The 19,782-nt window shown below is 37.2% G+C and overlaps 1 protein-coding gene across 1 annotated transcript in view; it reads left to right on the forward strand.

The window, feature by feature from the left end:
• The window catches only part of Rcd1 (Reduction in Cnn dots 1), a 250,715-nt gene that overhangs the window by 197,282 nt on the left and 33,651 nt on the right, over positions 1-19,782 (forward strand). The window contains exon 12 of the mRNA XM_067135952.2: positions 11,523-11,636. Within this exon, the coding sequence (XP_066992053.2) occupies positions 11,523-11,636 (114 nt within the window). The remainder of the gene's footprint in view (positions 1-11,522; positions 11,637-19,782) is intronic.

Consider the following 19,782-nt stretch of genomic DNA (forward strand, 5'->3'; position numbering starts at 1 on the left):
GAGAGACTTGCACTAGCCAGCGTCTTGGTAGGTGCATTAGGTACCAACTGATGAGCCCAGCCTAGCACATGAGGGCGAAACGCTGGCAACCAGGAATGAGTTAGCTGGAAAATTTATAATGTTCAATAACGGACCATTTATAGTGGTATTGTACATTTACTCATTCGGGACAAATATTTCAGATTCCCTATGGGAATCAAGATCTATATCATCTGATAGCCAAGCAGGCATCAATTTTTGTAAAGAGACAAAGTCTCTCATAGTGCATTGGCACTGCCGGTGGCTCCAAGTAGCCTACGCAGTGGCCTCCACGGTATGCACTAGCCAGCGTCTTGGTAGGTGCACTAGGTACCAACTGATGAGCCCAGCCTAGCACACGAGAGCAAAACGCTGGCAACCAGGAATAAGTTAGCTGGAAAATTTATAATGTCCAATAATGGACCATTTATGTTGGTAATTCAACCAGACGTGAGAAAATATTAACTAACCTGTGAAATCAATTATGCACTCTGCCATATCTTGAGGTGTATCCCATTTTTACTTAATTGCTGTATTTAGCATTAAAATTAAGCGATCGTTTAGTCAGCCTTTATTTTTAACGAGTTAAGAACTGTTATCGGACACGTTATTTACGCATTTATTGCGAAAATATTTTGTCTTTCATTTCAAATTTTCTTTACAGAAAATCAGTCGACGAGTGTTACTAATAGACTCCTACATCGCCTTCGAAAGTCAACGAGAGAACTCGCTAATGGGCATAGCGAGGAAACGATATAGATTGCATGCAACATAATCATTGGGGTACATAAATATCTATAACGGAAAAATCGCGTGCGCTTAATCGCTCGTAATAACGGATGCGTCAATAATAGGGCTCTCGCTGTAACCGAAGGATAATACACAGTTAAATATAGGAATTTTGAAGGGACAGCAAAATATTGTCGGTATAATGGGATTCTCGTTATATGCCGTACTCGCAATAACGGACTTCTACTCTACTTGCTTGTCAATTTTCAGTTTATCCTGTCACTAGCCCAGCCAGCATCCACATAATATTTCTACTCCAAATTTCAGTGTGAAAATAAATGCAGTTTCTTATCCTTTGTTGCTGCAAGAAAACAGATTACCCGCTTCACAGCATTCCAATCACTTTGCTTTGATCTTTCAACAAGCGGCCTAAGAATGCCAACTGCCGTACTGATGTCAGTTTTTGATACTGTACCTAAATACATTAAAGATCCTATTACCTTTCTGTACACTGTATTATTTTCTAGATCTGGACTACAGTTGTTAGTGCAGATAGGAAACTTGTTTCCATTGGGGTAACTGCTGGCTTTGCTTCTGATATTCCATAGTCTTCAAGTAGTTTCGCAATTTTTGATCTCTGGTTTAATAAAAATGATCCATTTGTTTTTTCATTCGATCTGGATTACATCACCTCAGTCTTTAATTTAATTTAGTAGTTCTCGACCAAACTTTGCTGTTAACTCTGAAGATCTACCAGTTGCCAGCAAGTCGTCCATGTATAACGAAATACTGTATATGTAATGGAACCATCTTCTCTTCTTGAATACAGACATTGATCAGCCTTTCCTTGTTGAAACCTTAGCTTCAATAAAACTTCTTGAGCCTCTTTATTCCACACATGAGCAGACTTTTTAAATCCATGAATACATTTTTGCAATTTTAATACTCTTGTTTTCCTGACTCGATTGTTCAAAACTTTGTTGCTCTGCCATATATACATATCTTCTGTTAATTCGCCATTCAAGTATGCAGATTTGATATCCAAATGTCGAACGTGGAGATATTTCTATGCAGCTACAACGAACAAAACTTTAATAGTCTTTAACAGCTGCTGCAAATGTTTCTTCAAAATCTTCTCCAAATTTCTGCAAAAAACCTCTAGCTACCAAACGGGCTTTATACGTATGGACATTCCCAACCCCACCTTTTTTTTGCTTTGAAAATCCATGTGCAGGAAATTGCTTTCTTTCCAGATGAAAAATTAACATATCCACACAGGCGCACACGAGATGCTGTCAGTTGGTACAATTAATTTATTCACAAATTAACATGCACATAACCTTAATCACTGTTGTCAAAAACAAAACATTCACATCACAAATCGCCATTTAAAGACAACTGCCAATCGCTGCACATCGAGATGACAACATTGAAACACAAATAAAACAGTTGACTGCTTAAAAGCATGTCGTCCACATGGTCACAAGTATAACCTTGCAACACCATGACTCTTCAACCAATAACGTCCAACAACTCACTTAACAGTAACTCTCAATAACTAATTTCCAAATCCTAACTAATTGCAACTAACTTCACCTTCAAGATCGTCTCTTTATATAGGTGCCTGGCCAGGCGTCTAGAAAGATACATTACAAAAAATATATCTTCGTGAAAATTCTAGTGTGCGTAATACACAGTTTACAATGGATGGAATATTCTCAATCGTTCTCGTGGCTATTATCATTCTAGAAGTTACAGTGTGTTTCACAATTATGGACTACAAATTATTATTATTATTAAAGAAGTGCATTTATTTCTGCTTCCCCCATTTGGAGGCTGCCAAAAAAGACAAAGCTTACATAAAAATTGTGATTAGTAATTACAGGGGCCGTTTAAAATGTGTCTGTAAATAGGTATACTACAGTAAAGCCTAAATAATAAAAAATTGTATCAGTCAATGGTTATGAAATCCATGAGAAATTCCTCATAGGACAAAGATATAGCTAGGAGTATAAATGATTTTTTACTATTGCTAATGATCCTTTCAGGGCTGCTAACCCAATGTCCATAATGAATTGGTTATGCAAATTAAATTTCTTACAAAAGTTGTGGAATGTGTGAGTGATGGTGCCTGTTGCTCCTATCATCAATCCTAACACATCTATGGAGTCCAGATGATATTTCTCGGCGTAGTATGGAATTGTGGGTTCATATATATCACATTTCTCCTTGTGTACATCATGTGGTTGAGTGGATGATGCTTCGGTTCTAATTGTGGCTTCTATTATGAACCCTTTACTTGAGCCCGGTGATATAGCTATCGTGTCAATCCGCCGGTTTTACCCTGTCTGAAACAACCCCTGTACCTCCTCGTAAACTGTATAGTGCTTATCTCTCAGGGCTTCAGCAATCGTAGATCTTATTCGATGATGTCGTGAATTCCGCAGGGTGTCACTAAATGGACAGGAACCCAAGAAGTGACCAAGTGTTTCAATCTCACTGTGGCAACGCCGACGGTGGTTATTGTCTTGGGACCTGCCAGGTAATGCACGGACTTTAACTACATTTGCTGTCAGTTTTATGGCATTTCTCCAGTCGCTGCTGGTTAAACCTTTGGGCTTTCTTACCCACTGATTGGCTGGAGTGTATTCCTTATACAGTAGGCCTATAACACCCTTACCTTTTTGTGGTAAGGCACACCAGGCACCGAATTCTTTTTCACGGAGTTTTTGTCGCAGGAGCGAGACTTTGACTGGTTCGCGTTCAGTATTCAGGAGTAGGCCAAGTTTTTCGAAGCACTTCTTTGTTTCTGTATGGAGGTCTCTGATATGATTGATGTGTATATTGTTGGATTGGTGGAGAACTTGGCTATGTGCTGTAGATAAGTCTCCCAACCTCACTTGAAAAGACCGAGTCCTTTATACTTTTTGTCGGCGTATAACATGCTGTCTGGTGTATCTATTAGAAGTTGAAGAACTTCTTTCAAAGTGCTTTTAATAAGTTTGTCAGTATCAATTAGGAAACTCGCAGGTATACGATGTAAAGATGTAGTGTGGAATTTGTAGATCAAAGATAGGCATATGTAGGTTGATAGCACATTAAATTTCTGGTGTGGTTGCAATAGTGGAGTTGATACTAATGCGTCTAGTTTACTCTTAAGTTTTTTCCAGGTAAGAATAAATTAAAATATTAATTTACAGGTATTTACGTTAACTGAACTGATATAAAAGTCTATATACAGTGCACGTTTCCTGACATAACCTCACACAATACAATCATTCGACTACGTAAATAATAATAATAATAATAATAATAATAATACTGCATTCATGAAGAGATTTTGGGAGGATAAGAAGGCACAAACCATCAAACCAACTATCAAGTTCAAACGCGCTCTATGAATGGGCATAACGAAGGAAGAAGAAGAATACTAAATGGATGTGCATCACTTCATAGCCATACATACAAATAGTAATAATAATTATAATAATAAAAATAATAATAATAATAATAATAATTGTAATATACTAATAATAATAATAGTCACAATCTTAAAATAATAATTCCGAGTTCGATATCCGCATTAATTACCCAAGGGTGAGATAATATTGTTTTCAAGTTATACCTGTTATCGCACTTGCATCAAGATGTGCCAATTCCCATACTTCACGTTAATTTAGAATGCAGATTTCCTGTTCAGCAGCAGTCGAACAAAACTTTCACTCACAGGGTGCCATTTTTAGCAGTTCTTCCCATGTACTTGGCTGTTTCACGTAGTCTCTTTTTACTTTGTAGGTTAATCTTGATGGTGATACTCCTTTATTCCCGTTTTGATGCACGTCTTTGGGATTTCTCTTCGCTTTCAGTTGTACTGTCAAATTCCTCTTCCAGGTCGTCATTCTTCATAAACATCTTGTGCATTATTACTAGGTGAACATATTTCAATAGAAATGCCCCTCTTCATTAAGTTGGTCTTTGAGATGACATTTGTTTCCCCTTCTGGCGTTGTACTGCTAACAAGATTCGTGTGACAGGTGTCAACTTTGACTATTTTCACAGATCTGCTGACCTAAACCTTGGCTGCCTTAGGGTCAATAATTCTATATGCTTTTAATAGTCATCATACCCAATTAACAACATTTTCTGCTGTTTTATTATCCCATTTCTTGCATTACTGTGTGGGAATCAAAGACTAAATCTTTAATCCTAAAACTTGTAGATGACTTATGATCAGGTTTCACTCCCGTGAATAACTCGACTGGAGTTTTATTGATCTCTGACTCGCTGGCCTAATGTTTAAGTAAAAGAATTAAAAACTGTGTCTGCTAAGATTGGTTTGGAAATAAACATTGGTAAAACGAAAATACTAAGCCAGACAGTCAGCCACTACAAATGGGAAACCAGTATATAGAAGCTGTCGATGAGTACATCTATCTTGGACACAAAAAAAACTTGGAAAAGACAACCAACGTGCAGAAATTCCTCACAGAATAGGCATGAGTTAGATAGTGGCGCCAGTTACTACATACGGTCTGGAAACAATGACTTTGACGAAGGCAAATGCTTGCAAGCTTCAGCAAACACGAGCCATGGAATGACGGATGATAGGAATCAGTCTTAGGGATAAGATCCATTCAGAGGACATCAGGAGAAGAACGAACGTAACAGACATCCTGGAGAGAGTAGCAAGACTAAAATGGCAATGGGTAGAACACATAGCTCGACAAGACTACAACAGGTGGACCTCTAGGATTGTTCACTGGAGACCATGGGAACACAAGAGAGGCTTTGGAAGACCCCAGAAGAGATGGCTCGATGACATAAAACTGTTGGCTGGAACACGCTGGTTCCAAGTGTCTCAAGACTGAAGACGATGGAAGCATGTGGAAGAGGCCTACATCCAGCAGTGGATTGAAATAGGCTAGAGAAGAAGAAGAAGGCGGTAATTGACAGCTGTATGCTGCTGTTAATACAGCTTCTCCCCAATAACGGTTGTCTAAACCATACGTTTCATGTCGGGCTGAGTGACTCAGATGTTTGAGGCGCTAGCCTTCTGACCCCAACTTGGCAGGTTCAATCCTGGCTCAGTCCGGTGGTATTTGAAGGTGCTTAAATTCATCAGCCTCGTGTTAGTAGATTTACTAGCATGTAAAAGAACTCCTGCGGGACTAAATTCTGGCACCTCGGCATCTCCAAAAACCATAAAAGTAGTTACCGGGACGTAAAGCCAATAACATTATTAGCATAAGTTTCGCAGATTCAGTTAGTGACCTGTTAGGGGACAGTAAGCTGATGTTGTATGCCCTCTTTCTGCTGAAAAATCTCAAGTTCTTGACAAACGTACTTTTGCCATTGCCCATGCCAATGGAAATTGGTTTTCTCCCAAATGTCAAAGTCATATTTGTGTATGACACCTGGTACTTCATGTTTGGATTTGACTAATCTCACTACAATAAATCTAGAGTAGTCTTCAATTAGTGTCAGAAAATATGTTACCCCCGGGTGTTGCCATTTGCATAGCCCCACAAAGATTGGAATGAAAAAGTCTCATCGGTTGTGTTTCCCTCGGCATAGCATCTGAATAATTCAATTGAGATAGTTTTCCTGTAATGTAATTATTGTATATTACCTCGTCCGAGCATGAAGATATTCGAATCCCTGTGGCCAATTGTTCGTTAATGAATCACTTAACTGTAGCCAGATCTATGTGCCCTAATCGACAGTGCCATCCATATACATAGTCGTCCTTCACCTCTTGCCGTGTTAGCTACCTGTTTTGGAGTCACAGTTTGAAGTTGGAATAAAGTAACATCACTTCTTACCTCAGCAATGATCTTGTGTCTGTTTTTTTAATTGGCTTTACATCGCACCGACACAGATAGGTCTTATGGCGATAATGGGATATGAAAGGCCTAATTAAGGTACAGCCCCAGCATTTGCCTGGTGTGAAAATAGGAAACCACGGAGAACCATCTTCAGAGCTGTTGACAGTTAGGCTCTAACTCGCTATCTCCCGGATGCAAGCTCTCAGCTGTGCACCTCTAACTGCACGGCCAATTCCAGTTGTGGAATATACAGAATGTTTTGCAGTCTTATCTCTTGGATTTTTCCTTCTGGTAGTTAACAATACAGTGGTTCTTCTCTTGCTCCAGTTGCCGATACTGACGAACCATCCGCAAGATAAATAGCAGAATTTACATCACGTTTACTTGAGAAAAATTGTTGATTGGTAGTCATATGACTTATTACACCGGAATCAGTGCACCATCCCTCAGGTCATGTGTGTTATTTTGGTTATCCTATAACTTGAATGATACACAACTCTATTTACTTTCTACTGTGACCAATGATTTGCCAGATTCTATTCCACTTGACCATTTTTTTGACTTTTCTTGAACCAATGACAATTTGTCTTTAAATTGCCAGTTATGACAAAATTAACATATTTGAGTCTCTTTGTAATTTTTAATATTTACAGTAGAGTCTTGATTATCCGACCTAAAAGGGACCTGGAGTATGTCAGATCACCGAAAATGTCGGATAATACAGAACAACTTTGAAAATGAACTGAAACAAACAGGAAGGCTGTTCTCTAGTACTAAAACAATGACATGTTTTATGGTACTCTATTTATTGCATTATCAGTTCAATTGTACAGTGCATGCAGTATTGAACGAAAGCAATCCAAATGTCTTACGAAAAGAAACTTGTCAACAATGTCTGCTTGCCTGCTGATCCATGTTTTCTTGCTGCGAGATCTCGCCATCGGCGAAAAATCAGCACCTCCATTGCGCTTGCTTCCGGCTGTTGCTCAACGTAGGTTAATGCCATTTCCAATGCACTTAATCCTTCACCGAGAGTCATCGTTTTCTCCTTGTTCTGCAATGCCTCGTTCTTCTTCATTATCATCCTCATTTCCATTAGAATTCACAAAATCAATAATTCCAGGGTAAGTTAGTTCAAACACCTGATCTTGTGCACACAACTTACTCGCATCTTCAGTCGTAGCATCCTCACAGCCAGGAATGCAATTCAGTAGGGGCACAATATTTTCCATATCTTCTTGTACCACCTCTCGATGTTCAACCTCACTCAACAATATGTTCCAAGACTTTGCTAATGTCGTTGTTGCAACTTCTTCCCAAGACTGCGCTATCCAATATGCCACGTCTTTCATGTTGATTTGTTTTAACTTTTCTATCATGTCGTTGCCATTGTCCATTTCCTCTATCAGGGATGAAAGGAGTTTCTGCCGATATTTCCTCTTCAATGTTTCCAGCACACCTTGGTCCATTGGCTGGCATAATGACGTCACGTTAGGAGGGAGGAACATGACTTTGATGTCACCACCTGTAAGTTGCTCTTCATTTGGGTGTGATGGAGCGTTGTCTAGTAGAAGAAGCGCTTTTCTAGGGAGATTGTTCGAAGCTAGAAATTTTTCTACATCTGGAACAAACTGTGTAAAAAAATCAGTCTTTAAAGATGTCAGCAGACATCCAGGCGGCCTTCTGAATCGTGTAATGGACTGGAAGAGCATTAACAGAAATGTTTTTAAAAGCCGTAGGCTTCTTTGCTTTACCAATCATAAGCAATAATGCTTTTAAGTTCCCAGTAACATTACTACAGGCAAGAACAGTAACTCTTTCCTTACTACGCTTGTAGCCAGGTGCAGACGTCTCAGCTTGGGCTGCGAGAGTTTTTGATGGAAGCATCTTGAAATTTAGCCCAGTCTCATCACAATTTAAAATCTGATCACCGGTTAATCCTTCAGCAAGAATTATTTCTTGAAATTCCTTTTTAAATTTCACAACCTCATCAGATTTAGCTGACAGTTTTTCTCCGCAGATATTAAGCTGCCTAATGCCGTACCGTTTTTTCCACCGATCAAGCCACCCTTCACTGGCAGTAAAATTAGGGTCCCCTTCATTAAACTCCTTCTGGAAATACACCGCCTTTTCTTGCAGAATGGGGCCAGATATTGGCAGGCCCTTTTCCCGGTGTTGTGTGAACCAAAGAAATAGCGCTTCACTTACGTTTTCGTACTCACATTTTTTCATTGTTTTTCTAATTTTCAGTGCATCACTTGTTGCTCTGGTAGAGCACTACTTTTCAATTTCTTCCCTTTTTTTTTTTTTTTTTTTTTTTTTTTCCAGTCTCCCACTGTAACACGTCCAACATCATAATCTGAAGCCACTTTCTGAAGAGTTTCCCCTTTGTCCAGTCTCTTTAATGCACTCAACTTGTCTTCCATAGAAACAATCACTTCTTCCGTTTACTTGCCATACTCACAAAGGATATGAAAACTATAACATCCGCACCCAACCAATACTATAATGAACAATGACTGAAGACTCACTGCACCTGTCCTTGAGAGAAAAACCGGTCCTACCGCCAGCGGTCAGGCCAGTGCTTGTCCCACGGTCGCACCCTCCACACCGGGTGTCCCTGAATTTAGTCTCCACCAAAAGTTCAAATTAAGTCTACCAGTGTCGGATAACACGGAATGTCGGATAAGCGAAGGTCGGATGAGCGGGACTCTACTGTAATTTTTTCATTTTTCACACCTTTGTGCAATCCTTTTTTTTATTATGATGGCTTTTCTTACTTGAGCCTGTTGAAGTTGACTGTAGTGCTGTCTCCAAGTCACCATTCCCCAACTCACCTGCTTCAACATGTACATTTGTTATAATAATTCCACCACCAGCCAATATGAAATTCATTACTTTTAAATACTTGTAATGTCTTTGGTACTCTTAGAGTATTTTTCCTGTTCTTTATCCCACAGATAAATCTTCATCACGATCTTCGAGCACTGTAATGAGTCCTGAGTTGTTTCTGGAAGGCTCACCAGTCATATGACAAACTCCAATCATAATTATGCATCTATTAACCAAAATTTAAAGATAAAAATTTCATGATGTTCCGTATTGAACTGTATCACAGTTAAATTGAAATAACAAATAACATAATTCAACCTATTCAATACAAGTAAATAAGAAATGTAGTGTTACATTCTTATTTAATTATAAGCAAAAGCGGTACTGATTTCGACCCCAATCTGGGTCATCATCAGCCGAATAAAAATAAAAAAACAATGCATAGGAAAACAAGAAATTAAAGGATGAGTCTTTCACAAAAACAGTTGAACAAACAATATAAGAGAACGGGGATTAGCACTGCGCGATTTTAAATTGTAAAATCTAGAAGAAGTAGAAGGTCAGTCACTTATATGAAGTAAGGCGCAATCTTCTGAAGAGTAGCATGTGTTGCGCCGCTGTATGATGTTGACATAGTGAAAATAGCGGCTATTTCTGAAATCTAAGACAAGCCTTTTCTTCAAAAACAAATTTGGTCATATATTCGGGAATACACAGCTCTTCTGGATGCGCACTGGATATATAGAACAATGGAACGAAATAGTCAGGTTCTGTTTTACGTTTCTCCAAGGAATATGTAAAGAGAACTTCTGAAGCCAGCAATCAACAAGTGAAAGTAATCAGTTCTCTGCGCACTTTAAGTGCATGGCTGCAGACAGCTGAAAACTGCTGACCTAACACTTGAAGAAGAATGTGTACAAATGGTCACTAGGATCAGTACTTAGATTGCCCAGAAGAACTGTTTGTTTGTTTGTTTGTTGTGGCTGTCACCTTTTGTTGACTTGGCTTTTTTCCTGTTACTGCTCACACCATTGTTGTTGTTAAAGGGTTAGTTAATAATGCATATATGTTTATCCATCTCTTGGGAATGTACTAAGAATATTGATGAAGTAAAAGCAATGGATATTAGACCTGTATTTATTTGTTACCGCCTGCTTGCCAGCATTCTTCTCTGCAATACCCTACTTGTGAATCACAAGTGTGCAGAATAACATTAGCAGTGACACACACACCAGTAGATTTGGATTCTGAATTGTCATAAATGTGAACAATCGAACTGTTGATAATAGTGATAATGCCCAAGTGATAGTTCAGTGGAAAATAACAGCAATGACGATAGTCAGTTTGTACCAGAGTTGTTTAGACAACAGACTAATTTGGGTCAACTTCAACAGTGATCCAAGTGGCTCCTCAATCAGCCCAGTCTTCAGCTTGTGATCGTGAAGGAGGTTAAAATCCCACCACTGATGTGGCCTACTGGAATCATTGAAGAAACTCATCCTGGCATGGTATTAGTAATGAAGAGTGAACCAAGGACTATAGGTTGGACCACAAGGACAATAAATGGATGATTTTCATAAATTTTATATATAATATGACTTTACATTCATAAATAATGAATTTATTTTCAATTTCTTAGTTTAATAATGCAGTAAAGGGTTCTTGTGTTGCCGGAAATGTAGCAGCAAAAGAGTTAGTGTTCAGTGAGGTTTTTTTGTTAAGCCATTCTTGTCACATTTCAAACGTGTAACAATTTTCCATCAACTTTACCTGTTGTTATTTTGATACCAGTCCAGCATAATTCTATTATTAACAGTATCTTATGTCATGTTTTTAAATGATATATTTTTATGATGATTAATATAGTGAAGACAGACTTTCCCTTTCTCAGAGGGATTTTAAGAGCTTCATATAGGTTGTGTTTGTGTTACTGTCTATAGCAGTGTGCCTATGATTGCTGCCCATATGTTATCATAAAGTTAGAGTTTATGGTGTATATTCTCTTTTAAATGTGTCTGTTTTTTTGTAATGTTGTGTCTTGTTCATTCAACTAAAAGCCTTCATCAGCATTAGCTAAATGATAAATAATTTCATAGGTTGAGTCTCGATTGGTTACAGGTACTCCTTTGCATGGATCCTCTGCTCCAGTTACCTCTTCTGCTCCATCAACTCCTCCAACCAGCAAATCCCTGACGACTCTGCCAACTCTGGTGTCTGTTTCGGGTACTAAAGGTAAGTTTTCAAACAGTTACAGATTTGTTGTTTTAATATTGTATTGTGCATTCTCCTGATCCTTTCCTTAGGATGCTTCAAGTCCATTAACAATTTCTTGGTTAATTTTTAACCACCTCGTTAGAAAGGAAGGAAAGAAGAATGGGCATGCTGAAATGTAGTACCATACCTCTTGATAAGGAAAATATTGTATTTTGAATGGAAATTGCAACTAGATGTCCTTGGTTATTTACCCTAAGGCTCTGCCCCAAATTATTCCATTTACACACACTACCACATATCAAACCTTTTACAGGAGATTCCTGGCAATATTTACATCCATTAGTTTAGCCCAGGGCTTGCCGAACTGTCAGTTGTGGGCTACCAGTAGAGTGGAAGTTGAGATGTCTTTGCCTCCACATACTTCTATAAGAAAAGAATGAGTTCATCATAGGTAATCAATTTCATATTAATCTGTATTGAAGAGCGATATAGTGTAAAACAAAAGCTAAAGTTTTCCACCTATTCAATACTGTTTGTTGTAACCTTTAAAAAAGTTACATATATTTGTTGAAACTATTTTTGGTCTTACCAGAGACCATCATCAGTCAAAATCAAAGTAAAGACAAGACATGAATAAAATGAAAAAAGAAATATATATATAGATATATATTGTGACCTTTCACATATTCTGATTCAGGATTCAAGTTGTTAATGTTATGCCCAGGCTGGTGTCATGCGGAGATGCAAGGAACTCCACTCGAGGGACGTGCAAGTTCGTCGAGTCTGGTCACAGAATCTCACTGTTTAGATTTTCAAAGTCCGACTGACATATGAGAATGTACATCCAATAATTACTTAAAACTATACCATACTATGATATTAAACTTAACCTACTAATGAGAAATTGCAGAATGATTCTTTTCTTGGAAGGATATTCCGTTTAATGAATATCATATCATATGAAAACACAGTTACAACTTCATCGAAAAGCAACATAAGTCTATGAGTATCATGACTAATTATAACTGCCCAAAGTCCCTAAACTTTTGTTGGTTATTACCTGTCACCACATTAAACTCCCTAACATAAATGAAACATGTTGGCTTCGCTATCAGTCTTAAAATTCCAATAAAATAAAAAAATCAACATACAAGATGCTGAAGGCTTAATTACATTATAAACTCATTATTCACATCAGTTATCTTTCGGCTAGTAAAATGAAATTAAAGAAATTTTATTCATTAGCACTCGTATTCACTAACCCCAAAAATGCGTGTCTTTCAGTATTCCGTTATCTTTTGAAATCATCGCCTAATTCAGGAAATCAAAATAAATACAACTTGGATGCTCTAATGATATGTTCTCAACGTTGTCGCTTGTACCAATATACAATCAGGAAATAGGACTACATTATGATCCCTCTAATCACTAAAGTCACGTAACAAATTAGAAAAACAGCCTCCTTCGAAATTCTGCAATAGCTGCATCTGGACAACAAATTCCTGAAAATAAGGACATCAATAATAATAATAATTCCAACTTCCGATGACTCTGCAGCCTCTGGTATTCTCCACGAACAATCCTGAAAAATCTGCATTCAGTGCTCACTACCAAATCTATGATCTACCAAAAGAATTTTATTTAGCAGGAAATCAAGCTACGCATTGCTGAGAACAATATCTACACATCCCACCTGCGACATGGTTTTCATCTACATGGTGTCATTTGTTATTGAAGATTCTATTTCATCCCTTCACATCTGCGCGTAATTCACTCACATTAACTCTTAGGTTATCACATCTTTGACGATTATCACACAAGCAACTCTAGTATTCTTCGAAAACCTAATCACAAAAAATATTGCATTCATGCTTAAGTACACATCATTCATTATCACCATTAAATTCATTTGCATGACGAACATCAATTATCACCTCAATAAATATATCACCGGGATCTTTTCGAAGACTGCATCACATTATTTTATGCACAACCCCAATGAGTTGCTATCCATCAAACAACACATTTATTATTCACTTTATCTCGACGATCCTATTCAAAACCCTTCTCATTTTATATGCGCATCATGCTCAATAAATTCTCAATTCATTTTCCAAATACTCATGGTCACCTTTAAATAAAACATATCTACATAATAAATCACACACTGAAGTTCACTTATGACATTATCTTAGTAAAATGCAGCAACCATGACTAAAAATCTCCTGCGTAATGTCTTCTATTAAATGTAATAGATAAGAAAAATGTTCCACCGATCAATACATTTATTGTGGATGAATTATTACACTAGTACCGGTTTCGACCTATCTTGGCCATCATCAGCTAGCACACAAATTTACAGTCATGGGATAAATTACAAAGAAGTTACTTAAGAGCATCCGGATGTCTGATAAAAAATGGAAGTAAGATATATTGCAGTATGTTGCGTTAAAATAGCTCTGATTAAAAGTAGTGATGGTTAGAATAAACTAAAACCTATTGATTGAACATGGACATGAGTACATAAACACATTAAAATATATATGGCACATCATAAGACACTAAAAATATATAGCACAATAAACACATTAAAACATGGATGTTATAAAACGTCTATTAAAATTTGAGTTCATGTTGCGTTGCATTCACAGAGGTGCCAACCTTTGAAGTGGATTATCAGTAATCGCCCTCCGCCCCCGAGAAGAATTTCGAGTCAAGTCCAAAGCATGCTCCTTCCTTGACGATAATGACACCCCCTTTGTCCTTCCCTCTAGCAATCTATTCGAAAGTATACCATATTACACAATAACATGTGCACACAACCTGTCAGTTCTGTGATAGGTTGTTTCTCACGCAGCAGCTGCTTTTCAGCGTAGTTTTTCTTTAAGCATCCTTCCCACTGTGATGGTATTTTCGTCCTCTGAACCATAAGCGATTCCAGTGCTGATGTGCTTAATGTAGGCCTTACTTCTTTCCAGGTACACTTAACACAGCAAATACGACATTACTGAAGGATTTATAGTGGAGAAGGGCAGCGCCTGAGCTCCTTCATTCACAATGAATTTTACAGCGCTTGTGGGTAGCAAAGGAAGTCACGATCGAATAAGTATCGTTGCCAACTCGCAAGCATTGAAACGAGGACAATTTAGGAGAAAGGCTCGAAAGGATTGAACATTTTTCCTTTTATTTTTACCGTTCAAAATTATTTTTTCGTGATGTCTGCTTTTCCATAATAATATCCCCTTTGACCGTAATTCCGTAATCGTGAGGTGAAATCCGTAATTATTACGGACAATCCGTAATAGTTGGCACCTCTGCATTCATTCTTCAATCCTCTTGTAGTTCATGTGTTGATTAAGTTGAATATCGAGAATGTTCTATGGTTGATATACTTTGTATTGGTATGTTATGAGAACTCTTGTCAGTAAAATTCGAAAATTAAGTTGATGTAGCAAGATAGGTTTTAATATCAGAGTAGTTGGTGGTGACACTTCTCTCGTCTATGTACGTATATGGTCGTTATCTGTATCCAAACCGGTACTAGTGTAATAATTCATCCACAATAAATGTATTGATCGGTGGAACATTTTTCTTATCTATTACATTGAATCCAATCAATACGGAATATGAAACTTATAAATAATAATACGGAAGCCAACCAGGCAAAACGTAATGCATACAAATACCAAAACCTAAAAATCAAGCTAATGAACGCAACCAAAAGCACTGCCTTCTTGAAGGAATGCCTTTCAAACAACTTAACACCGAAATTTCTCCAGAAATACAATAACAAACATAGACGAACTGCTCAGACATGCAAAACACTAAACAAGACTAATGAAATTTGGTTAAAAGAAGAAATAAAATTCCAATATCGTAAGAAACAACATCTCAATAATGAACTTTATTCAACACATCTCGAAGTATCCCATGAACTCCCACATAGCTATTGGAATTACTTCCAACAAATTTCTAGAAATAAAATAGAAGATTTAGCCATAAAGAAACAAAACACATTAAACAAAAAACTGGAAACACTGAAACAACAAAGCAAACCGAAACCACTAACCATAACTGAAAATAAAGATCCTTCCCAACATAAATTCCATCCACCCGTAAAAAATCTCACACTAACCGTATTTGACGATATAGAAACGGCCATGTTGAGCAGGGGACCCAAACATAACTGGGGTAATGCATCATCCTATCAGAATATAATAAATGCCGTTACTGAAACAGAACCCGCTTTACAGAAAATTCCGTACGATATACGAGACGAAGTTAGACACGAAATCAGTAGAAAGATCCCGCAATATATCAATAATGTTCACAATAATAACCTAAACATGAATACCGCCAATAAATCGAACCTAAACAAACTCAAAAACAAAATAAAACAGAACAATCTACTAATAACAAAAGCCGACAAAGGCAACACTACGGTCATTATGGATAAGAATGAATACATAACTAAGACTAAAGAATGTTTCCAGGACAACACCTTTTCAATTAAACGCCGAGATCCAACCAATAATATACAAAGAAATTTTAAAAATCTACTCAAGAACACACACTTTATTCTCACCGAAACAGAATCTGCTAAACTTATAACTATGAACCCCCAATTACCATCCGCAAGGGCCTACCCTAAAATACACAAAGAAAATGTACCCATGAGACCGATTATAAATTATAAAGCCAGTCCAACCTATAAGTTATCACAATTCATTCAGAAATTTTTGAAAAAGCATTATTCATTTTTAGCAAACAAAACAATACAAAACTCAATAGATTTTTGCAATAGAACCAAAGAACTAAAGATTGAAAAACATCATACCCTTACTTCATTTGATATAACAAACATGTACCCTAACATTCCTATTAAACAAACAGTCAAAATAATTGAATCTAACCTAAAAAACCATAGTAACTTGAGCACCTTAGAAATAGAAGAATTCGTGATTCTGCTTAAATTCGCCTTAAACAATAACTACTTCAAATTTCATGATACCATATATCAGCAACAAGGATTACCAATGGGATCTCCTGCTTCCGGAATATTAGCAGAAATATATATCGACCACCTAGAATACACGTCAATTAATGAAATAGATAATATATATTTTTGGTGTAGATTTGTCGACGATATCTTCGTAATTATAGATAATAGATTCACTGATGCAGATACTATACTAGACAAACTTAACAATTTAGACCCCCAAATTAAATTCACTAAAGAAACAGAAAATAACCGTACCTTGAATTACTTGGACTTAACAATAACCAGACATGACACTCACTTATCTTACAAGATCTATAGGAAACCCACACACACTTTAAATACCATAAAGAATGACTCCGTTCATCCCAACACACATAAAAAAGCAGCCTATTATAGTATGATACATAGAGCTTTCAATATCCCAATGACAATAGAAGATCGAAATAATGAATTAAAATTAATCCACGACATAGCCAAATACAATGGATACAGCAAAGAAATGGTCAACAAAATCATCCACAAAATAAAATCCCAACCTAAAACTAAATTAATCAAAACAGCCAAACCGAAAAAAGATTATGTTCTATTTACCTTCAACAACACCAATATATATACTATAACTAATATCTTTAAGAAGCACAACCTGAAAATAGCATTCAAAACCACACACAACAGCACCAACACTATACACAACACCAAAACAGTCAATAATAATAATAAATACAACCAATCAGGTGTCTACCGCATCAAGTGTAACAACTGTGACACAAGCTACATTGGGCGTACAGGTAGAAACTTCACCGTCCGTTATAATGAACATGTAAATGGAGTAAAGCACAACCATTTCTCATCAATAGGCCAACATGTAGAAGAATCTAAGCACAACTTCACAGACACCAATAATGACATGATGATATTAAACATAAACTCTAAGGGCCCCCTGCCCAACATAACCGAAGATTTCTATGTTACTTTGGATCAATACGCTAACCCCAATCATAACATTAACGACATTACAGAGAAAACCAGTATCATTTTTGACAAAGTCATTCCTGCAATAAAAAACGACTATCTCAAATTAGTAAACACACGTCATAACAAACCGACGAATCACAAACCTAACCCCGCCCCTACCTTCACAATAGCCACTCCTCCATCCCCTCCACCAACATCCATCCACACAGCTCACACGAGCCCCAGACGTACTCGCAGCAGAGCACAACAAATATCCAAACATATCGGTACACAACCTCCACAGCAACAGTAAGTACATTTTTCGTTTCACACATACATCCAGGCATTCCTTCATACATACGCTGTACTCATATTAGCTTTTCTTTACAGATAACGACCATATACGTACATAGACGAGAGAAGTGTCACCACCAACTACTCTGATATTAAAACCTATCTTGCTACATCAACTTAATTTTCGAATTTTACTGACAAGAGTTCTCATAACATACCAATACAAAGTATATCAACCATAGAACATTCTCGATATTCAACTTAATCAACACATGAACTACAAGAGGATTGAAGAATGAATGCAACGCAACATGAACTCAAATTTTAATAGACTACTGGACCAAGCCAGGATTGAACCTGTCAACTCATGCTCATAAGGCCAGCACTTTACTGTCAGAGCTTCTCAACCTGGCAAAGAATGAAGATAAACAAGTGAGATCACTAACAATCATTATTATTATTATTATTATTATTATTATTATTATTATTATTATTATCATCATCATCATCATCATCATCATCATCATCATCATCCATCTCAGTCTTTTCCCACATCACATAGGGTCAGCGTTGCTTTGGTGGATTCTTCTCCTCCATAACAATATGTTGTAAATTTGTGTATACTTTCATTGTTGCTAGCTGGTCTGAGTTCTAATTCTCTTTATGCTAGGCTTGTATTGAATATTATTCTATGAGTCATCTAAAGCACTGGAATGTCCAGATTACTTTGTACATTGGTATAATTGGATTCCATGCACTGACTTCTTGTACAGTAATTACAGTCCAAAAAAAATTATTTCAGTGTGTGAAGTGCGATCAATAGTTTTCTCTATTTTACAGTGTTTTGCCAGTCATAGGCTGGACAAAAAAAATGTTGCTTGATTTTTTTATGCATTGCTATTGGTATAGCATAGAGTATGTGACTGGAAGTATGCACGCTATATGCTGTGATGTTTTACAGGTCACTTGCTGGAGTCATATTACATTCTTGTACTTACTTTCTTGGGTCCTAAATATTGCATATCCTGCTCTTGAAATATTAAGTCATTCAGATCCTATGTCTTTATACAGTAGAACCTCGATTCACTCAATCAAGCATTTTTCAAGAAACTGTATCTCACGAAGTCATTCCCATACCTATGGCTCTTGGCATTAACGTCTGGTCATTGTGGTAATTAGAGTAAGTACTGCACTACAGTGGATGGATCCCCTCAGGACTCCTCTAGCATGCTTTGACCACAATGATCGTAGGAAGAAACCAAGACGACGACCTCGTGATGTTTGGAAGAAACAGATTTTCAAGGATCTCGAAATTAAAGATGTAAACTAGCGTTGCATACATGTACAACATGTGTGGATGGACAGGACAAACTGGAGGAGGCTCGTACACAACAGCACCCAGCTTGCTGGAGCAAAGAAATTATTATGATGACTATACTGGGAAAGTGATTGGTAGTGAACTTCCATAAGGGACCATCATTCAGCTGGTATTATTTAGGGAAACCTTGGAAATCATAAAGCAGAGTGTGACCGCAACAACTGGAAGTAGACAGAGTGTATTCCGACAGCTCTACTTGAAGACGGAACAAGTTTTGTCAAATGATTGCATTTATAAATCTACATTACATCCAGGGTTAGATGTTTATTTTTGACTTTTTCGGTTGTATTGCCGAACAGGTTTTAGACACTTCTCTCCATGCACTATAGCGATGGGAATTTATCTCGCTCGAGAGTCTCGAAACAAATAGCCAAAATCTCCAGAATCTCATATAAAGTGTCTCTAGAGAAAGTGAATAGTGTTGCACTCTCCTGAGTGCGTTTGCGAATTACGACGGAATGTTAGTGATAGAATTCTTCCTCAAAGCACTGCATTCAGGTTATTTTAAACATGATAAAGATGTTGTTTCCCATAGG

The sequence above is a fragment of the Anabrus simplex genome, chromosome 1 (assembly GCF_040414725.1).
Source record: "Anabrus simplex isolate iqAnaSimp1 chromosome 1, ASM4041472v1, whole genome shotgun sequence".
Lineage (NCBI taxonomy): Eukaryota > Metazoa > Arthropoda > Insecta > Orthoptera > Tettigoniidae > Anabrus > Anabrus simplex.